General features: G+C 41.5%; 1 protein-coding gene across 2 annotated transcripts; it reads right to left on the bottom strand.

Moving 5' to 3' along the window:
* Positions 1-562: 562 nt before the first annotated feature.
* Positions 563-17,140, bottom strand: nucb1 (nucleobindin 1). 2 transcript variants are annotated; one of them, XM_036589846.1, is made up of 13 exons: positions 16,958-17,140; positions 14,024-14,156; positions 12,484-12,591; positions 12,209-12,341; positions 10,940-11,043; positions 10,289-10,474; positions 9,833-9,923; positions 7,734-7,792; positions 7,525-7,617; positions 6,084-6,173; positions 5,648-5,821; positions 3,614-3,737; positions 1,829-1,917 (listed from the first exon to the last, which is right to left on the bottom strand). In XM_036589846.1, the coding sequence occupies exons 2-13, from the start codon at positions 14,150-14,152 to the stop codon at positions 1,829-1,831; spliced, it is 1,380 nt and encodes a 459-aa protein (XP_036445739.1). In that variant the 5' UTR covers positions 14,153-14,156; positions 16,958-17,140. The 2 variants fall into 2 exon arrangements, with proteins under 2 accessions (XP_036445738.1, XP_036445739.1); XM_036589845.1 differs by lacking the exon at positions 16,958-17,140 and having other exon boundaries at positions 563-1,917; positions 14,024-14,152.
* Between the last annotated feature and the right edge of the window lie 266 nt (positions 17,141-17,406).

The raw sequence follows: 17,406 nt of genomic DNA, 5'->3' as shown, positions 1-17,406 counted from the left end.
GAGAGACTTCGATTAAAGAAGCAACAGAGATAAAAGATAAAAGGAGATGGGGTGAAAGAGAGAGAGAGAGCAAGAAAGAAAGACAGGATAGATAAAAAGGAGAGAGAGAGACTATATGAAAGAAAGAAAGAAAGAAAAGAAGCAAAGAAAGAAAAAAGAAAAGAAAGAAAGAAAGAAAAGAAGGAGACAGCACTGTTCATTTCTTATCCAAACGAAAGTGGACTGTTGACCAAACGAAGCCTCGTCTTTCACCCGATACCCAAACTGCAGCTCTGCTTTTGGACCCGTTCTCAGAGGAACCAGCTCACTGGGAAATGAACTCCCTCCAGATGGACAGCAGAGTCAGAACGACCCGACGGCACTAAACAAACAATAATACACTAATAAAGAGCAGGAAACGCGTCAGAAGTCAGGAAGAGACTGACAGGGAAAAATGCCAAACATCTCACCAATTCAGGCACAGGGTCAAAGGTCAGCAGCCTGAATGAAAGATGAAATGTGAACAGAAGGGCTTCCCTCCAAAACCCCACAGCACCCGATAAACTCACGCAGCCTCACACAGTGTCTGTACAGAGGACTTTATTAAAGATATTAATGATCATCCACAGAAATGAACCGTAAGACCCCAGCTCCATCTGCGGCGTGTGTGTGTGTGTGTGTGTGTGTGTGTGTGTGTGTGTGTGTGTGTGTGTGTGTGTGTGTGTGTGTCCATCAGTACTGTGACAGCGCTGTGACAGTGAGCGTTAAACGTTTTTAAAGGGTAAAATGTGCAACGTTTAAAGCACGCGGCGCGTTTCGGCACTATGCGAGACGAGGTATCTGAGGAGACAGCAGAAGAACCCTAGGTTACCGTTACTAAGGAAACCACCCGGCACACTCAAAACACTGCGTTAATAACAACACACTACTTTTTGTCTCATCACTGTTTCAACACATGCTGTATGGAAGGGGAATTCCGCCAAATTTTTAAAAATTCCTGCATAATTATATGATTAGGATGTAAAGTCATTCAGAGTGGCCAGGATTGTTCACAGTGGTAGTGATAGGAACCAGACATCCACCTCTAAAAGCTCTGATAGTCTTGAGAATGTGTACATGTGTGTGTGTGTATGTGTGTATATATATATATATACACATACACACACACACACATATACACACACATATGGTAATACCATTTTAACAACATTCCATATGAAGCTCAAAAGACTCATGTTGGTTCACTGGTGGTTCTGGATAGTAAATAAAATGTGTATATTTGTGTTGTAGTCATGGCGACCCCTAGTTCCTATCACCACCACTGTAAAGACATCTGAACCATCTGAACCAAACCACTAAATTATGCACAAATTTTGAAACAATTGGTGGAATTCCTCTTTAAGACCAACACAAAATGTGTTGTATAAACGGACGTATATATAGATATAATAAAAAAATAACACACTGTGCTGTTTTTAACACATTCCTTTTGAAAGTGCAGTCTTGAAGTACTAATTTCACAACCAAAAAAAGTCACAAAACACCAAATTGCTTAAATATGTAAAAAATTTCACAGCCTTTTTTCACACATTCTTCAGCAACACATCAAAAAACATGCAACGAGTGCATATTGATGATCTAGGCTATGCAAGTCCATCACTGATCTAGACTAGAGGCCAAACTGTTAAAGTTGTGTAGAATCCAGTACGAGAAGATGTTTAGTAGCATGTATTTCCAGGTGTGGAGGATGTCTGTGTAGTTTCACTGTACGAGGCGGACTATTATGTGCCTTTTAAGAACTGTATTAGGAGTACGACGCTGGTGTGGGTGTGTTCTACGAGGCAGTTTGTTAAGAGGTGTGCTGGGGAAGGTTCTGTGGCGGTTCAGCAGGCAGGTTGTTCTGGACTTCTCCGTTCTGATCAATCGGGACCTTGCCAACTGGAAGACAAAAGGCACACTGTTAGCTTTATCAGGACAATTATTGTAGAAAATGTTGAAGAAAGGGCTCAAAATGCAATTCAGAAAAATACTAGCCTTATTCTCTAACCCTACCATCAGGCTGTGAACCGGTACTGGGCCGGGTCATAACAATGTGGCAATGAGGAGAGTAGAGTTAGTAGCCCAACTGCTGAAATCAACTATTTATTATTGTTATTGTAATTCATAATTATAGTGCCATTTTTAAGGCATAATTCTTGTTATTAAAACGTTCATTAGTGAAAAAGAAAAATTATACAAACAAATTTTTTACTGGGGTTGTAAATCCAGAAAAAACAAAATGAAAAAAATGATACCTAAAGCATAAAGCAATGGAAAATATGATGAGCGCTGCATAAAATACAAATTCATCATCACTGGGTATGTTAATACCCATAATCCACTGTGTGTGGTGTACAGAGAGACACCAGCCAAAGACGGTGAGAAGCCGTCCATTTATGTTGCCACTCAGATACAAAACAGTCCTCAACTACAGCTACTGTCATCACTGCCGGTTCATCAAAAAAGCTGAGAAGCAGCTCTAAACTGATAGCACTTGTGCATGTACACAGCACTGCTGGAAATTAAGCTATCCAAAAATTACACAGACACACCCAACAGTGTGACCTAGTCAGAAATTAATAACACATCATATATGGCTAAAATTAATAATATAAAGAAATACAAATTAATAATATCGGTGTTGTTGGAAGAAAACCTTGTATCTCCAAAATGGTAACTTTACAGGAGAAGGAAAAAACATCCCCTACTTTTAATGTAAGTCAATGGAACCAGACTTTTTTCCAAGCCATTTTAGGTTGTTTATTTTGGTCCATTTATCATGAAATTTACACACAATGTAAAGGACAACAGGTATTTTCTAATAATGTCAAAAACTGAAAAACGACAAAAATGGAGACAGAAGGTTTTCTTCAGTCAGCAGCGATATTCCTTACTTTTACATCTTTTGATAAAAACTAAATTTCTCAGAGCAAATACTGAGATTAGATGTGATTTTTGCCCAAATACAGCAGAATGTGCAAATATGAATAATAACTCAGATTTTTTTGCATCATCACAAGTAGTGTGAGCAGGTATTAGGCTAAATCCCACATGGCTATAAAGCACACTTCATAAAAGTCCTCAGCTGTTTCCCTGTATATGGAGTGTCAAATTAATATGCAGTTATCTATTCTTTTTTTTTTGTTTTTAATTTTCTTCACAAATTTAGTCGATTCCAATTCCACCCACTGGTTAGGACTCCCCCAGTCACACCATACCAGCAGCACTAGGAGGGCGAAGGCGAACACAGGCTTCCTCCGAGTCCTGTGAAGCCACAGCATCTTCTCGAACTGCTGCTAATGCAATGTCATTGGACAGCTGAACACGCTTGGAGGAGAACCCCATAAGTCTGTTACGTCAGCTAACAGACGCCTGCGCTGACTTGCATCGCACTGAGTAATGGGGGTGAGGGGGGCCATCCTACCCACCCAGAGAGAGAGAGGCCAACTGTGCTCTCTTGAACTCCCGCCCACAAATGGCTGTAGCATCACCGGAGACTGAACTCACGATCTCCTAATGACAGGGCCAACGCTTAGACGGCTCATTCATTTATTTAATTTATGCTATTCCGTTCATTTCACTGCCCCTCTCTCACCTGGATTGTCATCTTGAGCCAGTTTCTGAATCTCTTGTGGGAACTGCAATTCTCCGTTTGGGCCTGAGGGGGGCGGTCTGCGCTCTGCCTGCTGCTCCTTCTGCCGAGACATCTCCAGTACCGCCTGAACGCAGAAGACACACAAAAAAGAAGAGTTGTTTGACGACAGTATAGCAGTTCAACCACATCCTGTTCCTATTCAAACTCGTGAGGCTTCTTTAGTTTTATGCTGAAGTTACAAGGCTAATGTTGCCAACAAGCAATGATCATCGTGCAAACTGCGTGAAAAAATTATTACACCCACCTCAAACCGCGTGGAGTTGTTCAGTATCTCCAGCAGACCTGCTTATGTGTTTTTTGACAAAGTATGAAATACTGCTACCTATAAACACAGACTAAAGTACAACAGCCTGGCTAAAACAGTGGTAGCAGCTATACTGAAGCCTGAAATGCGTCCACACTTGAGGACAATAATCTTGGTTGATGGGCCAAATTTGGGGTAAGTGGGACAATTGTGTACCTTTAATTCTATTCCTTTAAAGTCAACCTGAAATCAAAACGGACCTTTACATGCATTTAAATTACTCATTAAGCACAATCAACTGTGTCACATCATTCAAAATACAGAATTCTTGTCTGTCCATCATCTTTGATCAAAGTGCAGGGACTTCTGCTGCCTGTAAACGCCGTCTGACGTTTGGTTGCGTCACTGTTTCAGCAGCAGGGAAGAATTACACCAACCAGCAATAACAGCTCAGCATGTTCCCCCTCCCCCTCCCACCATCCTGACCAATCACCGAGCGACAACACCCGTCTGACTTTAGTTTTGAAACACCCACTTTTCACAATCACATCAAATTCTCAAGAGGAAATGTCCCGTCTGCAATCATCCTGTTTCAGTGGTAAATACATCAGGTTACACTGACTGAATTAGGCACCAGCTGTAAGTTACAGTGCAGTGGTGGACAGTAATGAAGTAAATGTAATTTGTTTCTGTACTTAAGTAGTTTTTTCGTGTATCTGTACTTTACTGAAGTTTTTCCATTTTGGGCGACTTTTTACTTTCACTCCACTACATTTCAAAGTAAATATCTCACTTTTTACTCCACTACATTATGAGAAATCTGTCGTTGCTTTTGGTTTATGTGTGTATAAAAACGTAACATGTCAAAATGAAAGAAGCACAAAGCAAGAACACCAATCAGGGCACAGCGGTCACTTTGTTTTGAGCTTGTTTTGACCTGTTGGTCATACCGACGCAGTGCAGCACACGGTTCAACATCAGTGCAGCAGCGTAAAATTTTGGGAGAGTCTATTCAACATAAATGATGAACTAACCTAACTTTGTGTGAACAGACCACAATATAGAAATATGTACTCGTATGCAGTTGTGACTGACGTGTCTTTATTCTGAATTTATACAAACACGATTTCATTTTATAGTAAATTAGTTTTGGCTAGTTTATGTTTATGAACAGAGACCTACAGATGCAGTTTAGTAAAGGAAACTCATTTGTGAATCTGAGTTTAAAGTTTTTATTAAACTTAAACTTACAAATAAATCTTAAACTGAAACTTTGCTTGTTTGTATAAAGTGATTTCAGAGCCACTCAGTTCTACCTGATGGAAACTGTTTGCCTTCAGTGTTTTGCGTTTATGATAATTTTAATAAACATCAGCGTCACTAATTAATGACTCTATTAAAAGACTGGTTTACCAAGAGAGACACTGGAGTATTTTCACCTAAAATGAGTTAATGAAGCGAGTCTTGTTATAAAAATGATAATAGGACATCAGAGCCATAATTAATCTTTTAGTACTTTTACTTTTGATACTTAAGTACATTTGAAGGCAAATACTTTTGTACTTTTACTCAAGTGGAGGTCTAAAGGGAGGAACTTCTACTTTTACTACAGTAATATTTTACCTTGGGTCTCTCTACTTTAACTCAAGTACATGGTTTGTGTACTTCGTCCACCACTGTTACAGTGTGTCCTGGTGAAGCCCTTTAGCAGTAGAGCCGACATCCCTCACCTGCTGGTACTCTCTCTTCTGAGCCTCCAGTGCTTTGCCTCTCTCTCTGAGAAGTTCCTGTTCCTGTCTCAGTGTCTCCGCCCTCCTGCTAAGCTCCACCTCTTTATCACGAAGCTCCGCCTCAAACCTCTGAAGCTCCGCCTCCGTGTACACCGGCTTTTTGTCGTCCAGCGTCTAAGGGGACCAAATACAATGAAGAAAAAAGTGTTAATAAACAACGTAGCAGGCCTGACAATTAGGTCTGAGTATTGTTTGAAAGTTTAAGAAAGTAGCTTGAATCGTAAATCAGGAAATTCCATGGAGGAACCTTTAAATCTAAGCTTTTTACCGAGAATCGCCACAGGGAGCAACTTTGGGTCTTATGACATGTGAAGTAGAGTTAGGGGTGTAATGATACAATGATTTACGATTTGACTCAGTTAAGTTTAACTCCTACCTCCCACTCCTTCGCGTTGTTGAACTCCTTCTTCTCTGTAGATCTAAGGAACTCATCCAGACTCACCAGCCTGTCTTGATTCAGGTCAACCTGTTGTGCATAAAAGATAAACAAATCAATCAAAACCAAACGAACTATCTAGTTGGCAGACAGGCTGACTAGCTGACTGACAGACAGACAGACAGACTAGCTGACAGACAGACAGACTAGCTGACAAACAGACAGACAGACTGACTAGCTGACAGACAGACAGACAAACTAGCTGACAGACTAACTAGCAGACCGACCAAGCAGCTGACCAACAGACTAGCTGACCGAGGGACAGACTAACTAGCAGACCAACAGACAGACTAACTAGCAGACCGAGGGACAAACTAACTACTTGATTAGCTGACAGAATACTAGACTGACTAGCTGACTGACTGACACACAGACAGACTGACTAACTAGCTGACTGATGGACAGATTAACTAGTTAACTACCTGACAGAATACTAGACTGACTAGCTGACAGACTGACACACAGACTGACAGACTAACTGACAGACTGACTGACAGACTAACTGGTACACTAACTAGCTAAAACACAGACAGACTGGCTGACTGACTGACTGACTGACTGACTCACTCTCACAGACTAGCTGGTACACTAACTAGCTAAAACACTGACAGACTGGCTGACTGACTGACTGACTGACTCTCACAGACTAGCTGGTACACTAACTAGCTAAAACACTGACAGACTGGCTGACTGGCTGACTGACTGACTGACTGACTAGCTGGTACACTAACTAGCTAAAACACTGACAGACTGGCTGACTGACTGACTGACTCTCACAGACTAGCTGGTACACTAACTAGCTAAAACATTGACAGACTGGCTGACTGACAGACTGGCTGACTGGCTGGCTGGCTGACTGACTGACTGACTGACTAGCTGGTACACTAACTAGCTAAAACACTGACAGACTGGCTGACTGACAGACTGACTCTCACAGACTAGCTGGTACACTAACTAGCTAAAACACTGACAGACTGGCTGACTGACTGACTGACTCTCACAGACTAGCTGGTACACTAACTAGCTAAAACACTGACAGACTGGCTGACTGACAGACTGGCTGACTGACTAGCTGGTACACTAACTAGCTAAAACACTGACAGACTGGCGGAAAAGCTAACTAACCGACAGACTAGCTGTCTGACTGACTGCTTAATAAAGGGAAATGAGGTGGACAGATGTGGCACAGTGGTGGACAAATGAAAAACAGATGAAGGAATGATGAAGTCCTTCATTCAGCCCAGTGAGGAAGGAGAGAGTTCACACAATAAAACAGGACAAATAAAGATTCAGCTTTCCTGCTCACACCAGACAGAGACTGAGAACAGAGAAACGGTGAGAGAGAATGAAAGTGACCAAAGGAGAGAAGGATGTGTCTTACGTTTTTCATGACATGCTCTCTCATTCTCAGCCTCTCCTCCTCCATTTCCATCATATCATCCTCTTCGTTCTTTGGGTCGTACACCTTTTCCAGCTGATATCAGGGAAGAATTACACAGCATAATTAAACATACAGAACATCAAAGCATCTCTGTTAATGTCACAGACACATCCAGAACAACAGAGGCAGCACAACACGTTCTCATTTACCTCTTTTGTAAAGAGAGCTTCCAGCTCCTGTTCATCCAGCACACCGTCTCCATTTGTGTCTGAGGAAAGAAAACAATAACGGAGGTCGGATCCACCATCTGACAAACGTCGTTTTGTGTAGCCACTTCCAAAACTGACTGGGTTCCCATCATGTTTATTTTTAAGATAGAAAAATGTGAGATACGTCACACAGCCTTGTTATTTAAGCAATAGACCACGAGAGGGAGTGTGCTATCGCGGAATAACATCACGGCTGTGATTTGGTCGCCATAGATCATCACAGCCGTGATGTTATTGGTGATAAAGCACTCCTCGAGTGTTCTATTGCTTTAATACAACAGTGAAATAAATAAAGTAATAAATTAATAAACTGGGCCGTGAACGCGGCGTTTAATATGTTTTAATGTTCGCAGTTCCTTCACCAAATTATAGTTCCTTAACGAGCAGCTTGTTGCTACATCAGAGTAACGAGCTCCGCCCACTCGCTGCACAGCCGGCAGTTCGTTCTCCAGCTCCTCACACTAAATTCCCAAACTATCATCACCACTGAGCAGCTTTTTCGTTTTTATTGCAGCAGTTTTATGGCTCAGTCCGATTTGGTCAGACTCTGAAGATCAGACTACACGTTTGGCGAATGGTATTGGGTTCATTTCTGGCTGATTCCAGGTTGTTTAGCTGTTCTTCTGTCACAGTTGCCGACTGAAAAGCTGCTCAGTGGTGATGGGTTTGGGAATTTAGTGTCGTCTCATCTTCAGAGTCTGACCAAATCGGCTGTCGGTCAAATGTGATCTTAAAAGTGTCCATTTTCTGTTTGTGCACAAAGTAAGAAGTAAAAACGTTCAAATGGCTCCTACAGCTGTCAAAGTCGTTGCTTAGCAACGGCGTCTCAGTGGAGTGACAATGTTTGTGACAAACCTGTGATGTTATGGCGAAATAACAGCACAGTTAGAACATTTCTCAACCAATCAGCTTGCGTGGCCGGAACTGACTGTTGTATAAAACCCTGTTAAAGCTGTGGAAGCTGGCTGTCATTTCAATATACAGTCAGAAAGCTTTGCCACTTTTCCTTTTAGAAAGCGATCTACTATTAACAAGGAAGTGCAGAGCTGCTAGTTAATACAAGCTAAATAAAAATGCTTTTTGTTTATGTTGTGCTAATTTTGATATGAAAAATCATTAAAAGTCTGCAGTGACTGTCACTGAAGGCCTTCCTTTAACCCAACTGTAGAGAAGATATGCAGCAATGGATTTTTGCCAATCAGATTAAATAGATTCTGATTATAGATGAAGACTGAGGTGTTTATATTCTCACTCTACTCAACAATCTGATAAATCTGTTTACACGCTCACTACAAGTAATCCGATCCAAAATTACGTTCATGCGTAGAGTACCACTTAGTATAGACGTTACCATGACAACCAGCATCACGTGAGTCCAGTCAGAGTGAGATGAGCAGCAGTGAGCAGTGCTTGTGTTTTTAACTGCTTTAAAATGATGTCAGACTCAGGAAAACGTCCTTCACATGTCCTTATTAAAGAAGGCCGAGAGGAAGACGTCGTGTTCTGAGACACATAAGCTGGACGTCCGTCCCACCGCCGTCTTTTAAAGCTCAGAGCATAAACTTCGTCTCCTCTGCAGACCAGTTTCTGCTCCGCCATGTTGAACGGTATAAACTTCCTCTATGACGTGACGAACATGATCAGAACGGACTTAAACTTTCCGATAGGGAATGTAATCAGATACAGGCGTTTACACAGCTATTATTCTTCTATTTAACAGATTATTTACAGGATTACCCACCTCATTCAATCAGACAGAAATTGTATTCCGAATGGCCCCAATCAGACTAGACTATTCCGATTGAGGTGTTAGTCGGATTATTAACAGCAATGCTTGTATCAGCTGTAGCAAACACTACTACTACGCATAAATCAATATATGCCCAAAAATGCTTTCAAGAGTTTTGTTTCAAATGACGCCAAAGTGAAGTCCATCACAGAGTTCCCAGATTTAACACACCTCATTCAGTCTAACTTGACCGCAAACTTTGACTGAGTTAATGAATTTAATTAAAGGAAGACTCTAGACGTTAACTGACCGTGCAGTTTGAAGAAGGTTTTTGGGTTAAACTCCTGTGGGTCCAAACCGTCCGTCTCCTCCCACACTTCCCTAAGCTGGTCAACACTGCCCTGGAGGGAAGGAGGGAGAAAAAGGAACATAGTGGGTCAGGGAGAAGAGGAGGTGATGGAAGTAGGCAATGACGGCAAATATGAAGAGGGAATAAAAAAAACAAACAAATAAATAAAACGAATTTTGGCTATAATATTACACACATTGCAGATTCATTACAGGATTAATCATACTAGATTAAAATCGCTCCACAATTATTACCGTCAGACTGTAAACACTACACACACTGCAGATTCATACTGATTTAAAATCAAAGATATCTGTGATACTAATTAAATTTACAGAATTTTCCCATCTAAAACTTCCCAGTTCCAAGTTCTTATCACTCAGTAAACCTCATCTCTCCCTACTCTCTGTTACTCACTGGTGCATTGACTTTAGGATGCTGCCTGTGTTTCTCTCTGAGCTCCTCAATCCTCCTCTCCTCCCTCTCTCTCTTCTCCTGGTCCAGACTCTTCAGGTACTCCCTCCTCTCGTGCTCCTTCAGCATCTCGTAACGTTTGAACTCCTCATGACGCTCTGCGTCATAATTCTCCAGGTCTTTAGTGGCCTGACACAGACAGACAGACAGACAGACTGATTTAACTAGGGAACTTCATAACTGTAATACTGCATCTCTCCTAGTCCTGTTTCACAGAGGCACTGTGTATGTGAAACAGGCTGTTTAGAGCCCCATACAGCCAAGACTGAAACATGCAAGATTTTACTTAACACTGGAGTAGAACAGAGTTCCATTTACTGTCACTGTGCAAGTAGAACAACATTTAATTTCAGAAAACCTCTTGAATTTGACGCTTAGAGTCAGTGATGGAAACATATGCAGCCAATTGACTACCTGGTAAAAATAGCCATGACACTGTGCCTAGACAAAAGATTTCTTCCTTGAAAAATATTGCCTTATATTATACTCTGATATTGCCAGCATAAGACATATCCCCCCGCCCTTCATCTTACAAATAATAATGTAAAAAATAATCTCTAAAGTTCTCTAAATTCTAAATAATCTCTCTGTTACCGCAGCGATGAGCAGCTCCAGATCTTTGGCCTCAAACGTGTTCTGATTGTGTGGATCCAGATGCTCGAACTGCTTCAGTAACGACACATGATCCATCTGAACACCTACAAACAACATGAGTGAGTGAGAGAAGTTCGGTCTGTAAATTAAACAACAGGAGTCATGCAGCCCCCTACACTTCTTGTAGTGTATTACAGTCTGTCGGAATATATTTACAGCTTTAAGTAAACAATGATTAGATTAGATTAAGTGACCCTTATTAGTCCCGCAATGGGGAAATTTCGCCTCCGCGTTTAACCCATCCGTGCAGTGAAACACCACATACACACTAGCGAACACACACACTAGGGGGCAGTGAGCAGCCCTATCCACAGCGCCCGGGGGGCAGTTGGGGGTTAGGTGTCTTGCTCAAGGGCACTTCAGTCACGTACTGTCAGCTCAGGGGATCGAACCGGCCACCTTCTGGTCACAGGGCTGGTTCCCTAACCTCCAGCCCATGACTGCTGACTGCCATGTGTCATTCACTCTTAGGCTGGAATTTTTTTGACCCTGATTTGCCTCTTGCGACAAATTTTTACAATCTGAAGCAACTCTCCAGCTGCGGAGCTCAAACAGAAGCGACTGACGGCGCTGATGATCTGTTAATGCGAGAGGAGAAACGAGTGAATCTTTAGCCCTCCAATCGAGCTCTGAAGTGATCAGAGACCCTCCAACATTATCAAGCATGTTTAATATTTACGACTCAAAATGTTTACAAGTTCTGCAGTGAGAAGGTCAGAGATTTACTCAACGAGTGATTCGAACAACAGCCAATCATAGCAGAGAAACAGGCAAAGAGACAAGCCTGAAGAGCAGAGCGGAGCCAGAGGAGCTGCGTGTGAAACACAGGCAGATAAGAGCCGATATCATGTTTACAATGTGTGGAGAGGTCAAGGCACTCTTTACAATTACAGCTCAGCTGCCAGTTTGTAGTGAAATATTTCTCCAGCTCTCACTGTATCAGCCTCTCTCACCACATACTAATCACTGTGCATAAAAAAATAAAAAATCACCATTATTCACTGGGCATAAAAGCACTAACAGGTCCAGAAAGTTTAGCGTAATTTGTGTTATGATCTCTGAGGAGATCTGGGAGTTTGAGTTCTTATTGTAGCCCAAACTCGTGATGTGCGTTATTCTCTCTCTTTGCCCTGTCGTCTAGTCTGAGCGCCTCACGACAAAAAGACAAGAAATCCTGTGACAAACTGACGTTAAGTTTGTGGGCCTTACTCTGCATGTTTGTGCTGTCCAGTTTAGCTTTCAGCAGCATCCTGAGGCGCGACACTTCCTGCCTCTTCAGCTCATCCAGTCGAGTCCTGACATGATGACCCACCAGATCCAGCTCTTTGCTGAGACGGCCATTCTGAAACAACACATCGTTCACATATCAGAGGAAAGAGAATCAGGAGAGGAGGGGAAGAGAGACAGATTTAGAGAGAAAACTATAAAGATAAGAACACAGTTGGAAAAGGGAGAATAAGAGAGAGAGAGAGAGAGATACTCACTTTAATGTCTTCTGTGTTGGCTGTCTGTAGTTTTTCTCTGAAGTGAGGGTCCGTCTCCAGGACCTCGATGACCTCCCTCAGGTAACGGTCATAGTACAGGCCTGTGTCCTATAAAACATGCATATCGTCATCCATATGAACTACAGACACTGTTGTGGGGTCAAATTTGGGGCCTGATTGGTTGCAGCCCTGCAGAGTTTATTACTGAGAGTTTATCAAAGGTTCGCATCAGGGAAAACGAGGGTCAGGCCACGGCTCAACCTCAGACGGCTCCCTATTCCCTACCTAGTGCACAATGGCGGTCATGAAGTAATGACTGTTACATCGAAATAGTGCATTATAGGCCAGTTTTCCAGACCAAGTCTAAGTCTACACCAAAGAAGATATATAATAGTGTGACACCACTGGCACACTAATTCAGCACAAGACTAGTCTTAATCCATGTCCACCAGTCTTGCCCAAGGACTCTTATAGTTTAGCAAGGTGTTCTTGTCCAGGCAGCGTCCACTGTAGGAAAGGCAGCGTTGTTACTACACTATTCCACCCACTGCCAGTTAGCCAGACACCCTAAACGTTCTCAAACTTTTCCACCCCCAAAGCCCACCTGGGTATAACAACAAAGCATTGCAGCCCTCAGGAAAAACAAAAATCAGCTTTTTTAAACACAACTTTATTTTTCTTTTCTTAAATGCTGACACTGAAAACCTGAGAATCAGGGCCTGAAAAAGACCAGATCGGCCATTCTGGTTGTCAGTACTTTTGCAAAATTTGCAGGTATGTTAAAAAAAAGTTAAACGTGTTAAAAACACATGGTTGTAATGATGTAGTGAAGGGGAAAAAGAACAAAATAAAAGAATAGAAATGTACAAAGTAGATGTGCACTGTGATTTGGAGCCGCAGTCCATTGTGTTTTTAATTAGCCCGCTATTGCGACGTTTTTATTTGTACGTCTCTATTAATATTTATGTTGATTTTGATGTGAAAACATTTAATTTATAGATTTTTAATTATTAAATTGATCTCTTTCCCACTTACGTTTTTATGACTTACAGTGATGTTACCGGCCCACTAGGAACTAATGCCTCCCTCCGAGTACAGACCCGCGGACCACTAGAGGGTGCTTCATGGCCCACAGGTTGAGAAACACTGGTTTAGAGCACTGTATGACTTAAGACGTCCTACACCACATGAACAAGTTTGCACAGCTTAATAAAGAACTGGATGTGGTTTGAGTGAAAACCTGGGTGTGTAATTATTAAAAAGAGTTGACTAAACAAGCAAAACAGGCACCAAACATGTCTTGGCTGATCGATGTCAGACTATACCTGTCCATTTAGAGGAGATGTCAGAGACATTCCTATTAGATAGTTTAGCCTGAAGATATCCTGCTTCGCTGCTGCTGTGCACGTACACATTACATAATGCTGCAGTGTACATGTCACAGCCATCAGCAGAGCACACATTGTACCCTCTGTAGAGAATGCAGTGCTGTCCAAACACTAAAACAGAGACGGATAAGACAAAAGCAACTTCTCCATACCACATTTTCTTCTCCTTTCTCCTCCTGTGGAGGCGGGGCTTCTTGGTCATTAGTCTTTCGGTCGATGGGCACTGACCACACCCTCAGAGAGATGGACAGAAGCAGCAGCCAGCGACAAATCCCCACCATAATCCTAATAAAGGAAAAAGACAACAAGAATTGAAGCAAAGCTGTCTAAGCTTTATTAGCTAAGAATGTCAGAAAGCCTTAACATTTAGCTCCTAATTCTTCTTTTAGGTTTAATTTCATTATGTTGTGTTGGTTCAGCACTTAAGCGCTGCTCACACTTCTCAGTCTGGAAGTTTGGCTTTTCATTTTAGACCAAATTAATGCAAAAAGAGAAGGACGGAGTCAAACGTAGCGACCCAAGTACAGACCAAGAGCGAGAGCCCTAAAGATTCAGACCAACCGTCACCTCCATAGCCTCTTTCTTCATCCTCCTGAACAAGGACTCTTCTCACATCCCAACAGTAATGCACATCATTACTGTCTATTCCATATCATAATCATAATAATGGACTTTTTACCCTCCATCCATCTGGCAGGTGTTACAGGTGCCGCCGTTCCCGCACCAGCAGGCTCAGGAAGAGCTTCTTCCCTGAGGTTGTGACCCTGCTGAACTCCACATCGCCACTTTAACCGCATCTTGGCACTCACTGACCTGTATTGCACTTCACATCCTAGTATTACTGCACTATTCATATTTGCACAGACAGTTACTGTACAAGTTTACTCTGCATATCTTTCACAATATGCTGCTCTCACACTACAGACTACCTACATCTGCATTCTCTCCACTCACTCTGTGTGTATATATATATATATATGTATACTGTATTTATACTTGCATAATCTGTATTTTTAACCACTCTGCTGCCCTTCTGCACTTTATGTGTAAATAATACTGTATTTTGCACTTCTGGTTAGATGCTAACTGCATTTCATTGGCTCTGTACCTGTACAATGAAGCTGTATCTAATCTGATCTAATCCTTCTGAATAAGAATCTTTCCCACTTCCCTGTACTTTAATCAGCGCACATATGCACTTTCATGTATTGCAATATAGATATTTTATATGTTTACATTTACTGAGCGATTATTTTAGCTGTATTTACTATACATATGCACCTCAGTACTTCAGTACTTGGTTGTATTTGTACTTATCTTCCATTGCACATCCTTCCACTTGCAGTTTGTTTGTGTACTGTCTATTTCATGTTTTATATATATATATATATATATATATATATATATATTATATATATATGTGTATGTATGTAGTATGTATATATACACATACATACACACATATACATGTACATATATATATATATATATATATATGTGTATGTATGTATGTATGTATATATACACACATACATACACACATATACATGTACATATATACATACACACATATACATATATACATATATATCTTTTCCTATAATTACTTTACTAGCTTTCACTTTATGTTAACACCTGCACCACGAGAAATTGCCTGATACTTGGCGAATACAGATTCTGATCAGGGCTGGTCAATATGACAATATATACAGCTATTTTGATAAACTGTCACAGTATAATACAAAATGTTTTTCTGACCATATTGTGTATATCGTCAGTACTGGTGGAGCACTGACCATATGTTTACATTTACATTTACTGATTATTTTACCTGTATTTGCTGTACATATGTACCTCAGTACTTCAGTACTTGGTTGTATTTGTACTTATGTTCCATTGCACATCCTTCCACTTGCAGCTTGTTTGTGTACTGTCTATTTTATGTTTGTTATATATGAATATGTATATATGTATACACAGTTTGCCCAACACTTAATAAAATCACAGCTTTTGATAGCATTTTTAAAATGTAGGTCCTTCTTACTTTGTCCCACCTGAACGTCATGAGCTAAACTAAAGATCGTGGCATATCGTCTAACCTTTTTAACCCCTCGAGAGCACCGGTGGTTCCAAAACGCACTTCACCATATTCTTCATAACTTTCAGATTTCATAAGCTACATTCAGAAGGTGGGGGTCATATGAGAGCTGTAATGGGCTTCCTTCCAGTCAAATAGATGGGTGATGTCATTTTAAACCCTTATAATAAAAGAAGCTGAACTCACATATCTGGGCTACAAACTGTAAACAGATGGCGTCTCTTCAGTGATCTGCTCTGTAAAAATTAATTTTATAGATATTATATTTTATATAAGATTTTTGGCTTTCAGCAGTAAATTGTAAGCGTATTGAAATATGTGTATCATAAAACACATGTTCTGTTAATTTGAGGGGAGTTTTTACAAAATAAACAAATAAATAAATAAAATAAAAACATTTATTTCATGCAGTTACTGAATTATTTGCCTTACGATTTGGTCATGTAAATTCAGATAGACAAACCAAAATACACCCTGGTCAATTAGAGGTTAAACCTTACTTGAAGTATCACGATGCTGCATTTTCGCCATATCGCCCAGCTCTGCTTCTGAATCTGACCGGGTACCTGGAGGGACTGAGGTTCGACTGAGGTTCGACTGAGGTTCCACTGCAGTTCTACAGAAGAACCTCTATAACTAGGCTACTTTCATCACTCCTGTTTGAGTCATGATCTCATTACGGTAACATCGCCTTCAGCTCAGAGTGGCTTTACGTGGTCAGGCTCCTCTGTGCGGCTCCATCAGCAATCAACAGCTGAATCTCCGTTAACTCGACCACTGGTTTCCAGATTCTGATTTACTCGGATTTACATGTAGGAAAATCGCCCCAAACCGCCGAGACTGTAGTTCACTGTCATTAAACTACGTCCGTAAACATTAATAACAGCCAAACCGAGCGGCTCCAGTTTAGCTTTAGCCGCGTTAGCAGCCCAAACGACTCAGTTCTGTCAACCTGAGGTCGAACAGCCCGTCTGGTTCTCCTGCTTACCGTGACAGCCTGCTGGACGGGCACCGCGGCGGCTGTTGTTGTGGTTCTCGTCCTCGAATTGATACCGAGTTCAGTTAACCTGTATCTCAAAGCTCAGCGAGTTATTTTTGGTCGCCGTCGTGCAGGAAACTTACTACACGACCACACGCAGACCCAGGGAGATGACGTAAGCAAGAAGCATCGCGGACGTGGCCCGGGGTGACTGGATATTAAAGGGCCAGGCCACGTGAAACCGAAACATCCGCACTTTTGTAAATAAACGAGTTTAATGTAGTTAGTACGGAGCCCCGCTGGTGACATCCTGTAAAAATAAAAATAATGCGTGGCCACGCCTTATTAACGCGTGGGAACGAGATCCTGATGCGTGGCCACGACTTAGTAAGGCGTGGGAATGAGATGATTAAGTCGTGGCCACGGCTTAGTAAGGCGTGGGAACGAAATCACGGCTT

This window comes from Colossoma macropomum, unplaced genomic scaffold (genome assembly GCF_904425465.1).
Source record: "Colossoma macropomum unplaced genomic scaffold, Colossoma_macropomum, whole genome shotgun sequence".
Classification (NCBI taxonomy): Eukaryota; Metazoa; Chordata; class Actinopteri; order Characiformes; family Serrasalmidae; genus Colossoma; species Colossoma macropomum.
Note: the sequence above shows the minus strand (reverse complement) of the source record. Positions and strands in the feature narration are given on the sequence as shown.

What these genes read in the sequence shown, in the direction of transcription:
- nucb1 (XM_036589846.1), bottom strand. Translation starts at nt 14,152, where the DNA reads ATGGTGGGGATTTGTCGCTGGCTGCTGCTTCTGTCCATCTCTCTGAGG. An exon ending in GGACAGCACAAACATGCAGA is followed by an intron (nt 11,044 to 12,208) that starts GTAAGGCCCACA and finishes TGTTGTTTGTAG; the next exon opens with GTGTTCAGATGGATCATGTG. An exon ending in GGCTCAAGATGACAATCCAG is followed by an intron (nt 1,918 to 3,613) that starts GTGAGAGAGGGG and finishes TTTGTCTTCCAG; the next exon opens with TTGGCAAGGTCCCGATTGAT.